At 44.7% G+C, this 20,253-nt stretch overlaps 1 protein-coding gene across 8 annotated transcripts in view; it reads left to right on the top strand.

Annotated features, from left to right (window-relative positions):
• Positions 1-20,253, top strand: part of LOC121677771 (voltage-dependent R-type calcium channel subunit alpha-1E) — a 154,355-nt gene that overhangs the window by 14,868 nt on the left and 119,234 nt on the right. For all 8 annotated transcript variants that reach the window (XM_042056758.1, XM_042056756.1, XM_042056752.1 and 5 more), the window contains exon 2: positions 1,285-1,870. In XM_042056758.1, the coding sequence (XP_041912692.1) occupies positions 1,314-1,870 (557 nt within the window). In that variant the 5' untranslated portion in view covers positions 1,285-1,313. The remainder of the gene's footprint in view (positions 1-1,284; positions 1,871-20,253) is intronic.

The following is a 20,253-nucleotide window of genomic DNA, read 5'->3' as shown; positions in this document are numbered from 1 at the left end:
GTTTATATTTTCATGCACTGGTAATTTCCTCGAAATTACATTTTCTAGTTGCAAACTGTTTTCCTGAGGCCAACACTGAGCTTTCCTGTTTATTTCAGGAATTATTTTATTCACAGAGTTGTCGTTTGGGGCAAAGAGATGTAGGAGGCTGTTGCTGAGCAGGAGAAATGGAGAGTAGACACAGAAGTCATTGTGACAAGCAGCAGTCTGTGGAATCAGTGAATGTTGTTCATCCTTCACAAGGAGGTACAATAAAAGGTTTTCCCAAGACCATATGGGTCCACTGCTGGCTACATTGTCATGGGGCCTGGGGAGGCTGGACGTGGTATTACTGTGTGATGCTCTCCACATCTATATCAGCCTGTCTGGTTTACAGAGTCTGAGTGACCTAGAACATGTCCCGTGCTTCTGTGGGGGTCACTAAATGTGTTTTCCTTTAGATGCCGAGAAAACAGAGGCGCAATTTAGACTGCAGCTTCTTTAACAAACTCCAAAGCTTCTCTAATCTATTGTCCATCACTGCCTTTTTAAATGTGTCTGAGTCATTGACATCTTGCCCAGGCTGCAACAGGAGTGTTAGAAAGACATCCACGGTAGAATATATTCCACTAGATTCCACCCTTTGACTGAGTTTGATTTCTTCCCTGCCTTTATAACTCTGGATAGCTGTAAAGCAGCTGATTTAGGGCAGTGATTACTGAAGTGCTATCAGCTTGGCTTCATACCCTGCTTTTAAGAGCCTGTATAATGGGCTCGGTGGACTGGATCAGGGCCTTGAATGCCGTCCTGTCACTGCCGGGGGTCCATGTCAATATGCCCAAGGAATGCAGACCTCTATTTGCCTCTGTTCAAATTAATTCAGATTTTTGGAGGGAGGGGGGGTGGGTTCTAATTATCTGGATGATTCATCAACAACAAAGAAATGTTTGAGACAAACACGCACGCATACACAGATGACATCCCATTTAATCTATTTCACTCTGTTCTCTATATAATGTAAGAATATCATATTTGAGTTCCCAGTTTATGGTAATATCTTGCTCATATATCTAGTTTGTTACATGCATATAGAGTTGTCTTTATAACCTGTATGCAATTATGCTTGAACTTTATGTCAAAATTCTTTCATAAAACTACTGGCACTGAAAAAGTATGTGTGCCCCTAATATATTGCTTATGATAATGTTTATAAAGCCTAAACCAATCATGCATTGTTTATAGACACTGTTATAAATAGTCGGTAGTGGCTCCGAGCTGATGGGCACCTTCTTCTTTCTTTTGCAGCATTATGCTGAGAGACAGCCTCCCGCAGGATGCTGGAACTGGGCGCTTGTTCGGTCAGTGCGCAGGCCGCCTTATCTGACCGCCATGCCCACATCCCCCCTCCACCTCTGGCCACCGCCGGCAGCCGCGTGGGCGGCATGTGCCCGGGCATGGGCGAGGTCCCGACTCCCCGCTGCTACATCCTGCCGCCCGAGGACCCGGAGAGCTGGCACAAGCACCGCAGCGGCTTTGGACTGTCCGGCGCCGGGATGGGCCTGGGGATGGGGATGTCGTCATCGCGCTCGGGCTCGCTGCTGGAGCCGCCCAGCCTGGTGGAGAGCCTGCTGTCGCGCAGCAGCAGTCGCGACACGCTCTACGTGCCCCGTGGCGCCATGCTGCCCTCCTCGCTGGACCTGGTGGCGGCTGCCGCCCTGGAGGGTGTGGCGGGGGGACTCCCTGCGCAGGCGGGCCTGGACCCTGTCATGACCATCAGCCCCAGCGCCATTAAGAGGAGGCGGGGGGGTCTGATTGAGCAGCGGGACATCATTAAGGCGCACCAAGCACACAAGATACAAAGCACCCCGCAGGCCCGACGCAAGGAGTGGGAGTGAGTACCGCATGGAGACACACACACACACACACACACACACACACACACACACACACACACACACACACACACAGAATCACATATCTGGTCTCAAGGGCAGCACTTTCTCACGGTTAACCTTTAACTCCCTCCTGGTCACACCCCAACAGCCAAAGGTGTGGTTTAGAGGGAAGGTTTCTTACCTGTTCCGACATGTGGATGGCTGCGTGATCGACTCTGCTCTCTGCAGACTAGTCTGAGCAGTACTGGGTGTGTAAATCCATCACACTTACAGGAGGGCATTCCAACATAGCGCATACTCAGAGATTATTGACAACTCTAATGCACAGAAAAGGTCCCCATATGAAACCGCCTCGTTGATTGTTGTCTGACAGACACTTTTCATTTCTGACATATTGATAGGAATATGCTGCCAGAAAAAAAATTCCTAGCTCTTGAACAGTGTTTGTTTGTTTGTTTTTATTTAGATCCCCATTAGCTTTTGCAAAGCAGCAGCTATTCTTCCTGGGGTCTATAAAGTGTGGTCCCCATAACAACCTCTCCCCTTACCTGTGCCCAACATCCCATAATTCTCTTGCCACGTTCAGATGTGCACCACATGTTTTAACAATGGAGGACATCCATCCTCATCTCCTATTCACCTAACCTCTCCTTGTTATGACCAGGCCATGAGGGCTGAGGTTTTTGTGGATCTAGCTGGATAGACGTAATGCAGTATATAAGGAGAAGGAAGATGAGAGGAGGAGGGGGTAACCTCGGTAACAGGAAGAGAACATACAGAACAGACACAGCATCTCCATCCCCATCTCCATGCCACAGACATTTACCTGTTTATAAAAAGTTGAAGCATGAAAACCAAATGCTATTTCCTGCCTCGGAAATCGAGTTAAATGCAGATGGCAGATGCTTGCATATGTCCCACCCTATAGGTTCCCTCTCTGCTCCATGGCAAGAAGGCTCCATCAAAACTGATCAGGAGCTCTAATATGAGCTCATATCGTAATTTGTTTGTGCTGTTTTCTTTAGACTAAATGGACGTGAGTCATTTCAGGCAGAGCAGCCAGAGTTCATGGGAGTTTATTTTTTTTTCCTCAAGAGCTATTAAGACAAAACAGAATGGATAGAAAGAAATCTGTTTTTTATGGGGAGACTGAAATAACACCATAGAAAAAAGTCCATTTAATCCACCGTTAATTAGTTTTACATAGTGGAGACATGCTCAGTGTGTGATCCAAATAATGTGGGTTCTTAGAAGTCTACAAAAAAAGCTTTTTACAAAATGCCATTGCAGGAAGGAAATCACATCATATTGAGCCCTAGACAGATACCTAGTTGCTTTGTTTGTTACAATCAGACTTAAATAAATATTGATTGTTGCTAATGCTAATAAACACGGGTTAACCGTTTCCTTTTCCTTTTTCAAAACTGTGCAACTCACCGAGTGGTTAGTGGTGTTTGTTGATTATTAAAATGAAATATATCGGTGCGATGTATGATTTCCAGCCGTCTTATTTGCTATTGTGGAACTATTTTTTCAGACACCTCACAACCGCGTATAAACTTCCGCTCAATATTTGAGCCTGAAACATAGATGGTGGCGCATTAATATCAACGTGCAATGAGTCTTCCAACAGAAATCAATGGGATTTTACAAAAATGGCAAATAAAACACAACAGAAACTGTATTTCGCTACGCTACTTGTTTTGGAACATGAACGAACACCACTAACCACTCGATGAGTTGCACGAACGTTAAGGGTTGTTTTAGGACATGTTTGAGCATGCCTGTAGGCGGCCACTCAAGGCTATTCAAAACGAGTCAGAAAAGTCGAGACAGGACCAATCGTCAAAATTTCGGTGTCCACCACTCTAGTTCATCCAAAACAGATGCGCCACCCTTCACCTATCTACTAATCACGAAGTCAGTAGTGTTTCGGCATCCGGGTTGCAGGTAAGGGGGAGGGGATACATCGCTCTACAGTAATTTAAAAGTGATTGCAGTACCAGTTTTGGCCACAATCTTACATACGGTTCCTTTAAATAATCTACGGAGCCCGAGATTTTTGAGAGATTTTTTTTTTTTTTTTTGTATATTGAAATATGTGCGCCTCTGGTTACTAAGCATAAAGTCTGTGCACATATGTGCATGTGCGCGCGTGTGCGCGCATGTGTGTTTGGATATGTGCATGTGTCTGTATTGTGTGTGTGTGCATGCAAGTGTGTGTGTGTGTGTGTGTGTGTGTGTGTGTGTGTGTGTGTGTGCACATGGTGACAACTCTTGGTTGGGGATAGGAGGCCTCCTTACCATCTGTGCATGTGCCACTTAATTGGAAGCTGGTAGTGGCCTGTTTAGCATTTAAGAGCGCTGGCAGTGGGAAGCTCCTCTGAAAGACAATGGGGTCCTGTGCACCCTGGCGGGCCAGAGACACTGCTGCTGCTGTAGTGTGTGTCAACTGTAGTTTAAAATGGCCCAGGCCCATTAGCACCCTGCTACACAATAGAGCTATCCAGTTTAGCGAACACTGTTTAAATCGCTAAGCATATGCAACCACAATCTGTGCATTAATCAGTGCCTTAAGCATGGGCAGCAGATGGAACCGCAACTCCACAGACATCAGTGTCCCAAGCCAGTTAAAGGCGTGCATTTGGTACGTGCTCCAACATTCAGGCGGTATAAATCTCTTGCCGGCCGTCTCTCCAGCGTTTAGATGTCCCTGATTGCACCCAATTTTGTGCACACACACACACACAGGTCATTCTCCAGCGTTTGCTTTAGCGTCTGTTATAGCGTTTGCTGTGGTGTCTCCACTACTCACTCCTGTTTAGTATTTAATTAGCCACCTGTGTCTTGGAGGTGCGTCGCTCGTGTGACGTTGCAGACTGAATGCAATGGTAGGACTTGATTGATTACTCAGCTGATTCCTCTCTGCTTATTCCCGACTGAAAGTGAAATTGTGACCACTGTTTTTTTCATGCAGCTTTCTTCCCATTAATCCCGAACTGTATTCTGTTTGACTTCACAAAGACACTGTCCCTCTACTCACTACTGGATGTCATTAAGGAAACATCTCATACCACTGAGATGGGACACTGTCCCCCTACTCACTACTGCCACAGTACAGTACAAAGAGTCATTTTACGTACATTTGGAAGTGATTTTGCTGTCTTACCTCCCCTGCTTGTCTCCAGTCTGAGAGTGCAGACACACAGTGCTAGGAGAAGCAAACAGTGCTGGAGACAGACACTGATGTCAGTGCTGTGCTGGAGACAGACACTGATGTCAGTGCTGTGGTTTGCCTTGCACAGTTACTGGAGCTCTGTTTCAGCACATCTGGCTAATTGGAGCGGTTCCAAATGCGGAAGAGTGTCGGCTCAGTCAGCTGGTGTTATTGCCGTGGCCCGCACACCTTTCATTGTCATTTAGGATGATTTTTGTCAGCTGGTGGCACCGTTCGCTCAATAGATTTATTCATTATTCTCCCCCAGATGAGAGAGCAAAACGAAACACACACACACACACACACACACACACACACACACACACACACACACAAACACACCCACACACACACATACAAATTGTGGTGCACTCCAGAGCGACAGCTAATGAGAGTAATCTTGTCAGATTGACTTGACATTTCAGAAGGAAAGGTGAGCGTTGTGTGTGTGTCTGAACACGTGTGCATGGGGCGATCGGCTAGAGCCTAGACAGTGAGACATGCCTGCAACACAGTCACAGTCCATATACATAGTTCACTTACTGTAACCTCAGAGTAGGGGGCAGGTGTTGTGTGTGTGTGTGTGTGTGTGAGTGTGTGTGTGTGTGTGTGTGTGTGTGTGTGTGTGTGTGTGTACATGTGTGTGTGTGTGTGTGTGTGTGTGTGTGTGTGTGTGTGTGTGTGTGTGTGTGTACGTGTGTGTGTACATGTGTGTGTGTGTGTGTGTGTGTGTGTGTGTGTGTGTGAGTGTGTGTGTGTACGTGTGTGTGTGTGTGTGTGTGTGTGTGTGTGTGTGTGTGTGTGTGTGTGTACATGTGTGTGTGTGTGTGTGTGTGTGTGTACATGTGTGTGTGTGTGTGTGTGTGTGTGTGTGTGTGTGTGTGTGTGTGTGTGTGTGTGTGTGTGTGTCTCATTAACACATACATAATAGACTATAGAATATTGTGTTGATGCCTCGGATTCAGGCTGTAATGCACCTGAACTCTTTGGGAAATTAAATTCATATTTCACTTAAATGTAATTTCAGACCATACAGGAACTCACACTGATACAACCAGAGCAACTGTTCCACCAATTCTTTGTTGACTATTCAAAGTGCCCATTTCTTAAGCCCTAGTAGCGACTGACCGTGTGGAAGCGGTCATCTCTCTACCTCCCCTGTTTCTCTGCTGTGGACCATACTCAGAGTTCACGTCTCTGTCACCAGTTCTGGCTCTGAGAGGAGACCTCCGTCAGCAGCTCCAACAGTGCCTCCATCAATCTCCCAGCGCTGGATAATTAATACACTGCAGCACTGCGTTTGCTTTGGGGGAGGGAGGTGGTGGGTGGGTAGGTGGGTAGGTGGGTGGTGGATGGGTACAGCCTGGGCCTGTAAATCACAATGGGGGTCTAGGGCTGAATATGTGTGGTGGTTAATAAATGATGAGGGGCAAGCCGTGCTGCTCTGCGCAGCGTTAGATTCTGCCCGGCGGAGAAAGTGTGCATGTACGCATAAAAATGATGAAGTGACAGTCACATCAGTGTCGATGGGGGGAGAGCCAGAATGTATGTGGTCTGCTTAAGGTTGTGACAGCAGTGGTGGTGTGTGTGTGTGTGTGTGTTGGGGAAGATTGAAAACAGATGACTTGTGTTTATATGGATTGTGTGTGTGCTGATGTGTGCATATTTGCACCAGTTTGTTCCCATAAGTGTGGGGGTGTCCAGTATGTGTTTTCGAAAGTATGTGTGTGCGTTGGTGTGTCCATGTGTGTGAGTGTTTTTATCCATGTCTGCGTTTGTGTGTTTGTGCGTGTGTGTGCGTCGTGCAAGCATGTTCATCTTCCTCTGGCTCCTTAGGCTTCCTTCCTCTTGAACAATCATTGCCTCCCTTTCTTATCAGACAAACAAACGCTACCCAGTCACTAAAATCATCTGTCTTCTCCTCTTGCTCAGAGGGCCCTTCACCTCACCTGTCTCCCAGCCACCCTCAGTGCAGAAACAAACCCTTCAGTCCCTTGTGCGGTCATTGTAGAGAAAGCCGGAGCCCTCTCAGTCAGACCTTATTTAATCTAACTAAGACAATCAAGCAGTGTCTTGTAAGCCCAACCTCATTCAAACTAGCTAAGAGCTCATTTAAATGCATTGTACACTGAAGGTTTTTTTTTCACTTTGTCCTGGAAAAAAAGGACATTTGTTCAGATGTAGGATAACAAAGCAACATGATGCATTTCACAGGCGTAACTGTAGAATGTGGGTCACCGTACACTTTGTTATACAAACACACATTGTGTTTGCCATCTTCAAAAACACCACTCTCCTCCTGTGCTCCAACCTTAGATGACTAGTGCAAAAACAATTTGGGGTGAGAGAGAGAGAGAGGGAAAGGAAGAAAGGAAGGGAGAGAGAGAGAGGGAGAGAAAGGAAGAGAGAGAGAGAGAGAGAGAGAGAGAGAGAGAAAGGAAGGGAGAGAGATGGGGAGATGCTGTTTGCTATGAAATGCTTTTCATTGGTTTTTGCCTCTCTTGTCGAGTTGACAGGCTGCTAAAAGCCCAAGTCCTTAAATTGACCAAAATTTGATAGTGGTGTAGTGTGTGTGTGTGTGTGTGTGTGTGTGTGTGTGTGTGTGTGTGTGTGTGTGTGTGTGTGTGTGTGTGTGTGAGAGAGAGAGAGACAGACAGAAACAGAGTGTTTATGCATTTTTGTTTGTTTCTGTGAATGTACAGTATTATGTTTGTATTTGTGTGTGTGTGTGTGTGTGTGTGTGTGTGTGTGTGTGTGTGTGTGTGTGTGTGTGTGTGTGTGTGTGTGTGTGTGTGTGTGTGTGTCTGTGTCTGTGTCTGTGTGTATATGTGTGTGCATGTGTTTGTGTGTGAGAGAGAGAGAGAGAGAGAGAGAGAGAGACAGACAGTCAGCCTGTGTATGTCTTTTTGTTTGTTTCTGTAAATGTAGTATGTACGTGTTCATCTGTGTGTGTGTGTGTGTGTGTGTGTGTGTGTGTGTGTGTGTGTGTGTGTGTGTGTGTGTCTTTATCTGTGTGTGTCTTTATCTGTGTGTGTGTGTGTGTGTGTGTGTGTTGGTGACTTGATCTGTGTGTGTGTGTGTGTGTTGGTGACTGTGTGGGTGTTTCCTCATTTAATGGTGCATCAGCCTGACAGCTTAGTCAGAATGCGGCTCTGTCACTGCCACCAGGACACATCATTCACTGGCGGCGGCCCCGAAGACATTTGCAGCCACTCTCCCCCTTTGACTCACGACACGAGAAATAAACGAGCTCATGTTTATCTCCCACGTTGAGAACGCTCATCATGGTGTTTTTGGGCATCACTGGGCACAGGCGGGCCATTGTAGCCCCAGCACATTGCTGATGACAATTGCCTGGCAGTGGGGGATCGGGAGGAGGCGGAAATGAGGTTATATAATGGTCCTCCTATGGGCCATGACCCGGCAATACTTAAGGTGGAACAAGTTGCCGGTGTCTCCATGGAGACCATCCGTACCCGCACTTACTTCCTTAAACTGGAACGCGGTTGAGTGTGGGGGGTCCACAAGGAGCGGCAAACCATTCGAAATACTCGATTACTGTCTCCTCATGAGCGAGGCTTGAGTGAGTGGGATAGACGGATGCTCTCGCCATCTGTTAATCATCTGTTAGTCTGAGTCTGCGGTTTGAGAGACGGAGGGGTCGCGGTCTGAATGACTGTGCACTCCAGTTGCAATCAGAGCGATGTGCTGGGCTCAGGTGCTTTTGTGTGCGGTAGTACAGGTGACGATGGTTCCCCGCTGTCAGGCGTTTTTTAAAGTGCAGTTCTCTGAAATGGCTTCTGGACTTTTGACACTGTGAAAGAGAAGCCTCACAAATATGAGACTTCTTGCTTGAAAGCCCTATTGTGTGAAGCAGACAGTTTTACCCAACAACACTGCAGAAAACAAGTGGAGAGTCTTTTTCAGGGAGGCTCCACATGAACCCATTGGGTACAAGCACCCTCCAGTTGTATGATTAATTTACTTGCAACCATACATAACATAGCACACAAACACAAATACTAACTCACTCCTTTACAAATAAACTGTACATGTAAGAATATTATTTGACTTATCAATGTATAGTTTTGGGTCTTTCAAGAGGCATATCTGTTCAACATGCACTTAGTTTATTAAGCGTTTCTTATGCATAATGGTTTGTATATAATAGTATTTGTTTGTTTTCATTAGGCTATTGATTGAATTAACATTGTTGTTTATTATTGCTAAATTGTTTACTGTTTTAACTATTGTATTGTTATTTGTATGTCGCTTTGGACAAAAGAGTATGCCAAATCCCATAACCATAACCATAACCATCATATTGCAATTTGAGCCTTTGCCACTCCATAGGGCTATGAGGCTCCACATGGCACAAGGCTGTTTTGTGTGGGAATTATCAACTTTGCAGCATTGCACTGTTTGGAAAAAAAAAATATCTTCTAGTGTAAAGTTGGTCGTTGTAGAATGATAGAAATATCAATATAGCAATGTGATGCTTGGATGATGAACGTATGTCTACATTCCCCAAAACCAAACGCAATATTCTCTGTCTGTGTCTGAACCCAATGGGATAACAAAAGGGGAAAAAAGAAAACAAGATGCCATTTAAATAAGATGAAAAATATGTATTTTTAATCAATATAAATATTTTGTTAATGTATGTAATAATGTACTTATTTCATGCGCTGCGACTTTGCATACTCATTAGTTGGGCCCCTCCTGCTAAACCATCCCAGAAGGATCCTCCTCCTTATTTCCTCCTCCTGGTCCCCCAGTTCTGGGGTGGGAGCTGTGCGCCAGACCCCGCACTCTGGGGCCCCCCGCCCATCCCTGCAACACAGGCAACACAGGCTTCACTCGGTCCTCATCAATGAACTTCTGAGAGGGGCTCATCCCATCCCCTTTGGCCAGCTCAGGTCTCTCATTGGCTGGAGATGCCTGATTTTGGTCTGTGGAGAGAAATGAAATGTTAATTCAAATTAGCAACTTAAGTCTACGCTGCTAGTAGCTAGTTCAGCTTTTGTGTGATATTTAGTCATCAACTTACGGCAGCTCTCTAGCTCCTTGAACAGTTCCAGCAGTGCCAATGCCAGGCCGTCCACATCGTCTGTTAAAGCTGTTAAAAGGTGAGCAATCGGGAAGGGCAGGATACCAGGCACATACCTAACGTGTAAGAAGAAAGAATTAAGAAGCAGAAAATGAATGGATATGAGGGGAGCTGCTTGTTTAATGATGAGAAACTTACATGAGAAGTTCAGATGAGGAGGCACACTGTGGAGGTGGAGATGAAATGATAGGAAACTTACATGAGAAGTTCAGATGAGGAGGCACATCACTCATCATTCCCTTATCGACCTTTTCTTTCTTTCGTCTTTGCCACTGTCTCCAGAGCCCCTTTCTCCTTGACCTTTCTCAGACGCTTAGCCTCCTTCTTTAGCTTCTTCTGGCTTGGAAGCCTCTCATTCTGCTTCTTCTTCCTTTTGCTTTCCACCTTGAGGTCTGACCTCTCCACCTCTCCCTCAGAATCCTTTTCAGGCACTGTGAGGCAACATCTCCAAAGTTTTTGCTAGTTTCATATTTCACTGTTATGTATGTCCTCTTTCGCTGTCTGCTGTCCTCTTTGAATGATCATTAGACTGAGAAGATCCTTGGAATTTAGATTCTAAGATTCTACTTTGTCTAATTTGGAATGGAATGTCAAAGGTTTGCAACATAATTCCTTAAGTTGTTATATACAGTACCTCTGCAAACACAGACATTTTGGCAGACATTTAGTTCAAGTTCAAGTTCAAGCTAGTCACATTGTCCTGACTCCTGGATACCCCCCTTGTCATGCAGTGAAAGAGACACATACTTAGACATATTAGTCGAGATGAAGAGAATCCATAAATAGCTCCATGTTTTATACTTCCTTAGGCAAAGAAGTTTCATGTGAGCAAACAACTGTTGGTGCATTTCTACAAAAACCGTCATAGAGAACATCATCACATCATCCATCACTGTCTGGTAGGGAGTTCAGACTGTCGCACCAAAAGGAAATTAGAGCAAGTTGTCACCAAAGCCTCTGACATAATTGGGTGTGACCTCCCTACAGTCAGGGATGGATTACTGCACGGGCCTACCGGGCCCAGGCCCAGGGGCCCAAGCGGTCAGGGGGCCCTGAAGCCCAAGCCTTTGCATGGAATCATTGCCTCAATGTCAACAAATCAGGATGTAGGCTATGAATCTGATTGAATTTAGTATTGGCTATCCCCAAAATGCACCAGAATACAGGAAATCACATTAGAGGTCTGCACTCCCACGGTAGACCCGCGGGACCCACGGGTCCCGACGCAAACGAGTGCGGCGCGGGACAACTTTTGAAAGCTCTTTGCGGGAGCGGGCGGGATGAGAGAGGTGCGTTTGCGGGTGCGGGACAAACCGATGATTCACTGCACTCCCGCAAATTAAATATGTGCGTAAAATTAAATATGGAAATGATTAAAGTAGTGTTCATAACTATAGTTCAGCTGGATGTTCTGTTAGGCAGCATTAAAAAACGGGGTTTAAGCATAACTGACGGATAGCAGGCCTATAGCCTATATTGTCATTTACGTGGGTTCAATTTGTTCCTGCTGCTCATTGTCAAAACTCAAAAATCGAAAGCATGACAGAGGAAGAGGGCACCAGACTAGGCCTACTTCAGTTGTTAGCCTACATTCAGAACCAAGAAACTGACATCTGGAGTCTTCCTCAGGTGTGTGTGCTCCTTTCGTAAGACAGAAAGATAAACTGAATAGGCTATCCCTCCTGCATGCGGGCTTTAGCGGGCGGGAGCGGGACATCATGTTACAGATGCGGGCGGGAGCGGGACTAAAAATGACACATTAATGCGGGAGCGGGACTAAAAATGACACATTAATGCGGGAGCGGGCGGGAGCGGGACAGAATATTGCGGGAGCAGGACGGAAAAATCAGTCCCGCTCAGACCTCTAAATCACATCAAACAAATTAAAAAAATTCTGAACAGAACTGAAACCACACATTTCAAAAACAGCTTTTACCCTTCAGGAATAAGACTCTTGAACATTATTGAACATTTTATTATTTCTTCACTGGATTGAGCTAAATCCTGTAACAAAAATACCATTGTTGTGTGGCAATAAAAGTATGTATCTATCTAATCTTTGGCTGAAAAATACTCTTACAATAATGCCAAACACATTTATTCACCTTTCTTTTTTCTTGTTTCATGGTATCTTGTTTAAATCCCAGGAATTGTATTTCTTCAACTCTCTATGCCCATGACAGGACACAGCTTTTTTGCACTGATGGTGGTCTGAATGGGACCAAAATTCTGCACTTTACCGAGTAACACTCTGCACCTCTTAATTTTATTTTGATGCATTGAAACCATGTCTATGTCTTTGTCTGTGCATCAGCAACATGTGGTGTGCAAGTTCTTCTTTGATGGAGCATTTTAAGGACACTGGCATCAGACTCCACAGAACTGACTGTGAATGCATTTTTAGCCTGCAAAACTAGCAACCTGTCAACCTCAACTAATGAGCTACCACAGTTTTCCACATCCGCCCATACATGTATATGTGAGGAGACAAAATGCTGGTGCATTTCTATGAAAATGTATTTGTGGTGAATTATGTTGAGTGTATTAAGTATAAGTATATTAAACAGTTAAATAAACATAATTATCGCGTTCAGAAACAAGCTGAACCCCATCTTAATATAATATCGATATTAATAAATAGATAAAGTGTGACTGGTAGCGATTTTCCACATAAGAATCTGTTGTATGCTTGTGTCTCCTTTTGTGTAGCCTAAACTCCAAACAAAAACTCACAATTATCCAAGAAATAATAAGGAGAAAGATGCCTGACAACATCAATAACAACAGCCGGCCTCTGCAATATTACACTAATTACAGTAAAAACCCAGAATCCTTAAGCAATGCTCACCATAGAAGGACATGGAAGAAGAGAGAATGAGATCGCATTCATTTTCCATATGAATAAATTAAGCTAAAATGAAACAACATGGTGGACATTTTATTCAAACATGCATACATGTATTTATTTATGATATAGACCTGTATAAGCCGCTTATATAATAGGCCCATATGAAAATGTATAATATATGAAAAGTGTGTTCTCTGTCCAACAGCGATGACAGTGTGAGCACTATGTGGTCTTCAGGGATCCCGTCCATGTCATTTCTTGTAGTCGACAGCCATCCCTTATCTCCCATTGGACTAGCCAGCCCCTCAGAGTCAGTATGTGTGTGAGACAAGCGTTTTAGTGAGCCGTGCTCTGCTCAGGTCCCTGCATTATTTGTGTATTCCTCCTCATCCAAGGATACAAGGATACAAGGAAGTTTATTGTCACATGCATATAGTTACTGGATGTAAGAAATGCAGTGAAATTATGTCTGGTGTCAGCCTATTTGTGCATTTATGTGGGGGGGGGGGGGGGGGGGGGGGGTAAAAAGTGCAGTAGAAGAGGGGTTTAGTAGATTAAGTGGCAAGGGCTGCATAAGAAAGGGGGAGGAGGATTGGGATTGGGGGGGCACCAACAAGGAGCACCCAAGAGCAACAGGGGCAAGGAAAAACTCCCTTACTAAGGAAGAGACCTTGGGCAGATCCACGGCTCAAGGGGCTAACCCAACTGCCAGGGGTCTTGGTGTGTGTGTTGGGGGGATGACAAGGGAGATGGGATAGTGTGCTGTGTATGTGGGGAGAGGGCAGTGTGCAATATGTCATGAGACAATGTGCTTTGTATTGGGGGGGGGGGGGGGGGGGAGTGTGCTGTAAGTATGTTGGGGATGTGTGTTGGAGATGAAAGGGTAGGCAATCAAGGACATGGGTAGATAGATGGAGGAGAAATCAAAAATAATAAATAAAAAGTTCTATGGAGATGTGCAAAGGTTGGAGAAAGTCAGATATATGTGTGTGTGTGTGTGTGTGTGTGTGTGTGTGTGTGTGTGTGTGTGTGTGTGTGTGTGTGTGTGTGTTTGTGTGTGTGTGTGTTTTGACGTGTGATGAAATAAGAAAATAAATAAAAGGTCTGTAGCATAGGGAGAGGGATGTAAAAGTGCTAAAAGTCATGTAGGTGTGTGTGTGTGTGTGTGTGTGTGGGGGGGGGGGGGGGTCATGAGTGCTGAGGAGTGAATGAGTGCAAAGTCAGTATAGTGTGAGTTCAGAGTTCGGATGGCCTGGGGATAAAAACTTCTCCTGAGTCTCTCAGTTCTGGCTTTGTGACTACATAGGCGTCTTCTTGATTTCAACGGTAGGAATAATCCATTGTTAGGATGAGAAGAGTCCTTCAGAATCTTTTGGGCTCTTAGGAGTACTCTTCTGGAATAGATATCTTGTAGAGCAGGGAGTTGAGTTCTTATAGTACGTTCAGCTGAGCACACTACTCTCTGCAGAGTACTACAATCTCTAACTGTGGAGTTCCCATACCAGGTGATGATGCTATCAGTTAGAACACTCAACCGCTGAAGTGTAGAAGGCCTTCATGATGGATGTAGAAACTTTGAATTTCCTTAGCTGATGAAGGAAGTAGAGTCGTTGTCTGGACTTTTTCAGAACATATTGAGTGTTAACAGTCCATGTTAAGTCTTCAGTAATGTGGACACCAAGGTATTTAAAACTTGTGACTCTCGCTACAGGTTGCCCGCTGATCATTAGTAGGGTGTAACTGTAGTTCTGCTGCTGCCTTCTGTAATCCACTACCATTTCCTTGGTTTTATTGACATTCAGTGTCAAGCTGTTAGATTGACACCACTGTGCCACCTCATCAACCTGATCCAAGTAGAGCTGTTCATTGTTGTTACTAATCAGGCCCAAGATCACTGTGTCATCTGCAAACTTGATGATGGAGGTACAGTATGACTACTGTTGGCTTTGCAGTCATGTGTGTAGATGTTGTACAGCAGTGGACTCAAAACACAGCCTTGGGGAACACCAGTGCTGATGGTTAATGTGTCAGATGTCAGACCCCCCACTCTAACCACTTGTGAACGGTTGGTGAGAAAGTCAAATATCCAGTGACACAGGGTGGTGTTCAGTCCTAAGGCCTTCATCTTTGTGACCAAGGTGAGAGGTACTATCGTGTCAAATGCTGAACTAAAGTCAATGAACAGCATCCTCACATAATTCCCATTCCCCTCCTCCAGGTGAGTTAAGGTGGTGTGCATGAGGTTTGAGATGGCATCCTCTGTAGACCTGTTGGCTCTGTAAGCAAATTGGAGGGGGTCAAAGGAGGCAGGGAGGGATGAGCAGATAATGTTTTTCACAAGCTTCTCAAAACACTTCATCACTGTAGACGTCAGGGCTAACTGGGCTGTAGTCATTCAGACATGATGGACTTTTGTTTTTCGGTACTGGAACAATAACAGACTGCTTGAGGCAAGTAGGAACTGTCTCTTGAGCCAATGATGTGTTAAAGATATAAGTGAACACAGGAGCTAACTGAGCAGCGCAGGATTTCAAAACCCTGTTAGAAATTCCACCCGGTCAAGCAGCTTTTCTACAATTAACCCTCCAGTCCAGTCCTATATCTTCTATATTTAGTTCTAAGGCACACCCCAAATCTCTAGTACTCATTTAAAAAATGATCTGTCATGTACACTGATGCATAACATCTAGATTCTGAAAACAGCCTTGGACATCCTACCACCCCAGGTGCACTTGTTACTTTAATCAGCGTCTCTCTCTCTCTCTGTGTGTGTGTGTGTGTGTGTGTGTGTCAAGTCTAGTCAAGTTTATGTACGTACAGTATATAGCGGATTTCACAAAAGCCAACATGAAAAGCTAATAAAAGGGCAATAGTCAAAGAATAGTTTAAAGAGTAAAGAATGGAAAAGAAAACATAAAACACACAAGGTAATAGTACATAAAAACATAAAAGTGCAATAGTTTAAAAGTGTTTAAAAAGTAATAATTAAAAGAGATAAATAACGACACAGGATAATTACTCAGTGATAGTGATACAAGTCAAGCACCCAGTGAACAGCAGCACTCTATGGAGATTCTTGAAGTAGTCCCAAGCAGAATGAACATCTAATCTGCTAACCTGGTCAAAATCAAAGGGGTTGGAAGCACACACCCAGCCAGGTCCACACACACACATACACACACACACACACACACACACACACACACACACACACACACACACACACACAAACACAAACACATACAAACACACCCCCACGCATACACTCACACACACATACATACACACACACACACACACACACACACACACACACACACACACACACACACACAGAAGGAAAGAGAATAATTTGTCAGTTATTTTCTGCCTTCTCACTGTAGTCTCTCAGTCATCCCTCAACAGCCACTGCACTCTGAGCGGCCACTCCTGAAGACCCACCCTCCTTTGAGTGTGTGTGTGTGTGTGTGTGTTTGTTTGTTTGTGTGTGAGTGTGGTCTGGACTGCAACCCAAAAGGAGGGTGGGTCTTCAGGAGTGGCTGCTCAGAGTGTAGTGGCTGTGTATGTGTGTACAGTGTGTGTGTGTGTGTGTGTGTGTGTATGCATGTATGCATGTATGCATGGAACTGGCTGGGTGTGTGCTTTCACCCCCTTCGATTTTAACCAGGTTAGAAAATGTTCGCTGGAAGCAGGAGGTGTTCCTGTTTTGCTGCAGATTTCAAACACATATATCTTCTTCAACATCTACACACACGCACATACACACACGCACACACAAACACACATGCAATTTCTGTGGCACTCACCCAATTTCACAAAAACATGTATACACACAGATTACACACACATATACACACAAACACACACACACACACACACTTCTGCACACCTGGACACAGACATGCATGCACACACACACACACACACACACATGTGCGTGCACACACACACACACACACGCACACACACACACATGTGCGCACACACACAGACACATGTGCGCTCACACACACACACCATGCTCCTCAGAGGTCCAGACAGGGGGACCCTGAGGTTGTCAGCTGTCGTGACTCCTCAGCACAAGCCTGTGCACTGACCGTAATTATAACCAGGCTAACATATACACTGGAGACCTGCACTCCCAGCTGCAGGGACCCTCCTCCCCACTAGAGCGAACGCCGCCGCACTGTGCCGACCACTGAGGAGGATGGATGGCTGTCTCTGATTGACTCACAAAGTGGAGTGAATACATGAAAGGAATCGGTTGAGCAAACGTCATGTGTACCCATGTTTGTGTGTGTGTTTGTATGTGTGTGTGTGTATGTGAGTGTTCCTTGTATCAGCTTATCGTTTATTTTATCTTACAGTTTCAGTTAGTACATTTGTCAAAACAATTAGAGCAAACTGCACCGCATAGTGGATTACCTGCAAAAGCGCGTAACTTGCTCAAAATGCTTTGTTTATGCCTCAAAAGCAAATATTTATACCAATGAAAACATCAGTGCAATTAAAATGACTCAAGTCAAACTGTTTTGTCTTGTTGTCAATATGACAGTTTACTCTGTAAAAACTACAAAGTTACACGTTATTGTGTGGAGGGGGTTGATTGCAAGACAGTGGATATGTCTAAAAGTTTTTTCAAATGACAGAAATTGTGACAGTATAAAGAAAGCAAAGGCTTTTACAGCATTGTGCAAATGAAAAATGACCAATATACAGTAAAACAACCCTTGGTTAGAGCTGTGCACCACTTTACATCTTTCTATACATTCTGATGTTCCTGTCTGTCAGGTCACATATATTATTATAATCTAGACAGACTATGACATCTAGTTATGATAGCTAGTTCAACACATTTGCATTTTGACCAACATGACATTAGCAATTGAAAATAAAAAAACAGACATTTGTACAAAATCAGTTGCATGGATGTACTAAAGCACTGGTATTTATTTAAGATGGGGAGAAACTGCTTAAATGATGTGTACAAGTAATAAGATTATATGAAGTTTGAACAAACAATTTTGAGAGTTTCGATTCTGATCTGAGAAATGTGCCAAAGCAACTGAGAAAAACTGTAATAATCAGTCAGTTGTTCAACCCCAGTGAAAGGTGTGCAGGTTGTCGTACCCACCATATGCTTTTGACCAAAGATCTTAGAGTGGAGCACACTAGAATCTTTGCTTTTGACATGGCCTCTTGTAAATGATTGAGTAGACAGGTAGCCTGTGTGCACATTGTCCAGAAGGACTACAAGCAAAAAGAATTGGTGTTGTGTCGGTGATGTGTGTCGGACGGGGGAGGTAAAGCCCAAGTGTGTGTTTTCTTCTGGCCTCCGGGGTTGAGAGGATCGCAACCCCCCCCCCCCCCCCTTCCGCCTGTTCTCATCAGTCCATGAATACACACATTCACGATGTGGCGCATAGTGTAAATGCCAAACATGTATGTCAAAGATGAATTATTTTTGTTGACATCCTGAAAAGGCCTATTCATCTGTGTGATGTGTCTGTCAGGCAGAGAGAGAGAGAAAATGGCAGGAAGAGAGAGAGAGAGAGAGAGAGAGAGAGAGAGAGAGATGGAGGGAAAGTGGGGGAGAGGAAGATAAAGGCAGCAAGGAAAGAGAGAAAGAGTAAGGGAAAAACAGAGAGAATGAGAGAGAGCCAAAGAGTAAGAATTAGGCAGGGACAGAGACAGAAACACAATAGAGTACAAGCACAAACACACCCGCTCAGATAGTTTCATACTGACGGCTGCACTTCTTTCATTCAGCAGTCGATTATCTTTTAAAAATGGGTGGTGGTGGCGAGCCGAGGTGGGGTGTGTGTTATGGGTATGTCAGCGTGATGCACGAGCCCTCATAAGGCAGATTGGTTTCTGTGGTTGTCTGCTTCATGCTGTGTTTAGGCAAGCTATGCGTCATGACGAATGAATGTCATATTAGAGAGCCTTCGCTCATGCTCGCCGGCTGAGGAGCTGTCAACAGTTATCGTCAGCGACAGCCTTGTCTCTCTCTCTCTCTCTCTCTCTCTCTCTCTCTCTCTCTCTTGTCTCTATCTCAGGTTGTCAGATGCTTTTGTCTAGGACTATGCAGAGAAAAAAAAATAGAGAGAGAATGAGAGAGAGGGTGTGTCACACCCCTCAAATGAAGTCAGGAGAGAGTGATGTGGTTGACATTGGGTTGGTAGAGGGGAAGAAATAGACACAAAATAGTAGAAAGGAGAGGGGGAAAGAGAAATCTTAAAAGAAAAAAAGGGTATGGTACATGTAGGAGGAAAAGAGGGAGGGGGAAGAAAATGAGACAGGAGAGAGCGGCAGACAATGAAAGGCAGAGGGAGAGAGAGTGAGAGAAAGAATGACACAGACCCAAAGATGCAGGACTAAGAGCTGTCCCACTACTTAGCCAACGTTTGGTTTGGGTCCTTGGAGTGTGAGTCTCTTGAGTCTCAGTGAATGGTTTCTATTTGCGTTGGCAGTGACTGATTCTGACGAGGGAGCCCTTTGTAACGCACAACGCAGGCTTGGCATTGTACAGCTAAGACACCACACCATAATTACTCATCATCACTTTTATTAGTCAGAGCAGAGGATAATCAATTTCCCTTGCATATAGAACATCCCCTAGCCTATAGTCTGGAATCGAACCATTTACCTCGCTTAATCCAAGGGGCGGGCAGAGAATTGTCTTTCAAACTGCCTAGGCATGCAATAGGCCAGCGCTACGACCATATCCGTATCCGGTCGGCAAAACGGCAAATACATCCTTCTTCGAAAGGAATTACTTAAGTGCTTTGTGTTGCTCAACTTTCAAAGAAAAGCACAAGTCCAACTCCTCCAAAGTTGACGCCAACGCCGATTCAAACAACCGCTCTTCGTTAGCCATAGCCACCTTCCTTGTTGTTCACCGTCACAGGACTGTTGTTATCCTGTTAAGCCCGCCTTAAGACTCTCTAACAAAATAGAGCGCTGTGATTGGATGAAGTCCACGGCGTCAGCCAATAGAAATCCCTATGGTTTGATACTAGACGTATAGGCTGAGCAAATTAATTTGCCGCCGCTAGGGTGCGTCTAGATTTCTAGGCTAGAACATCCCCATCACTTTTCTGCAGAAGAAGCTTTAAGGAACACGCCAACTTTTTGGAAAATTAGATTATTTGTTTGTCTACCCCAGAGTTAGAGGTGGTTCCAGTTAGCCTAAAGCTCCCTT

Source organism: Alosa sapidissima, chromosome 12, assembly GCF_018492685.1.
Source record: "Alosa sapidissima isolate fAloSap1 chromosome 12, fAloSap1.pri, whole genome shotgun sequence".
In the NCBI taxonomy this organism is placed as follows: domain Eukaryota; kingdom Metazoa; phylum Chordata; class Actinopteri; order Clupeiformes; family Clupeidae; genus Alosa; species Alosa sapidissima.
Note: the sequence above shows the minus strand (reverse complement) of the source record. Positions and strands in the feature narration are given on the sequence as shown.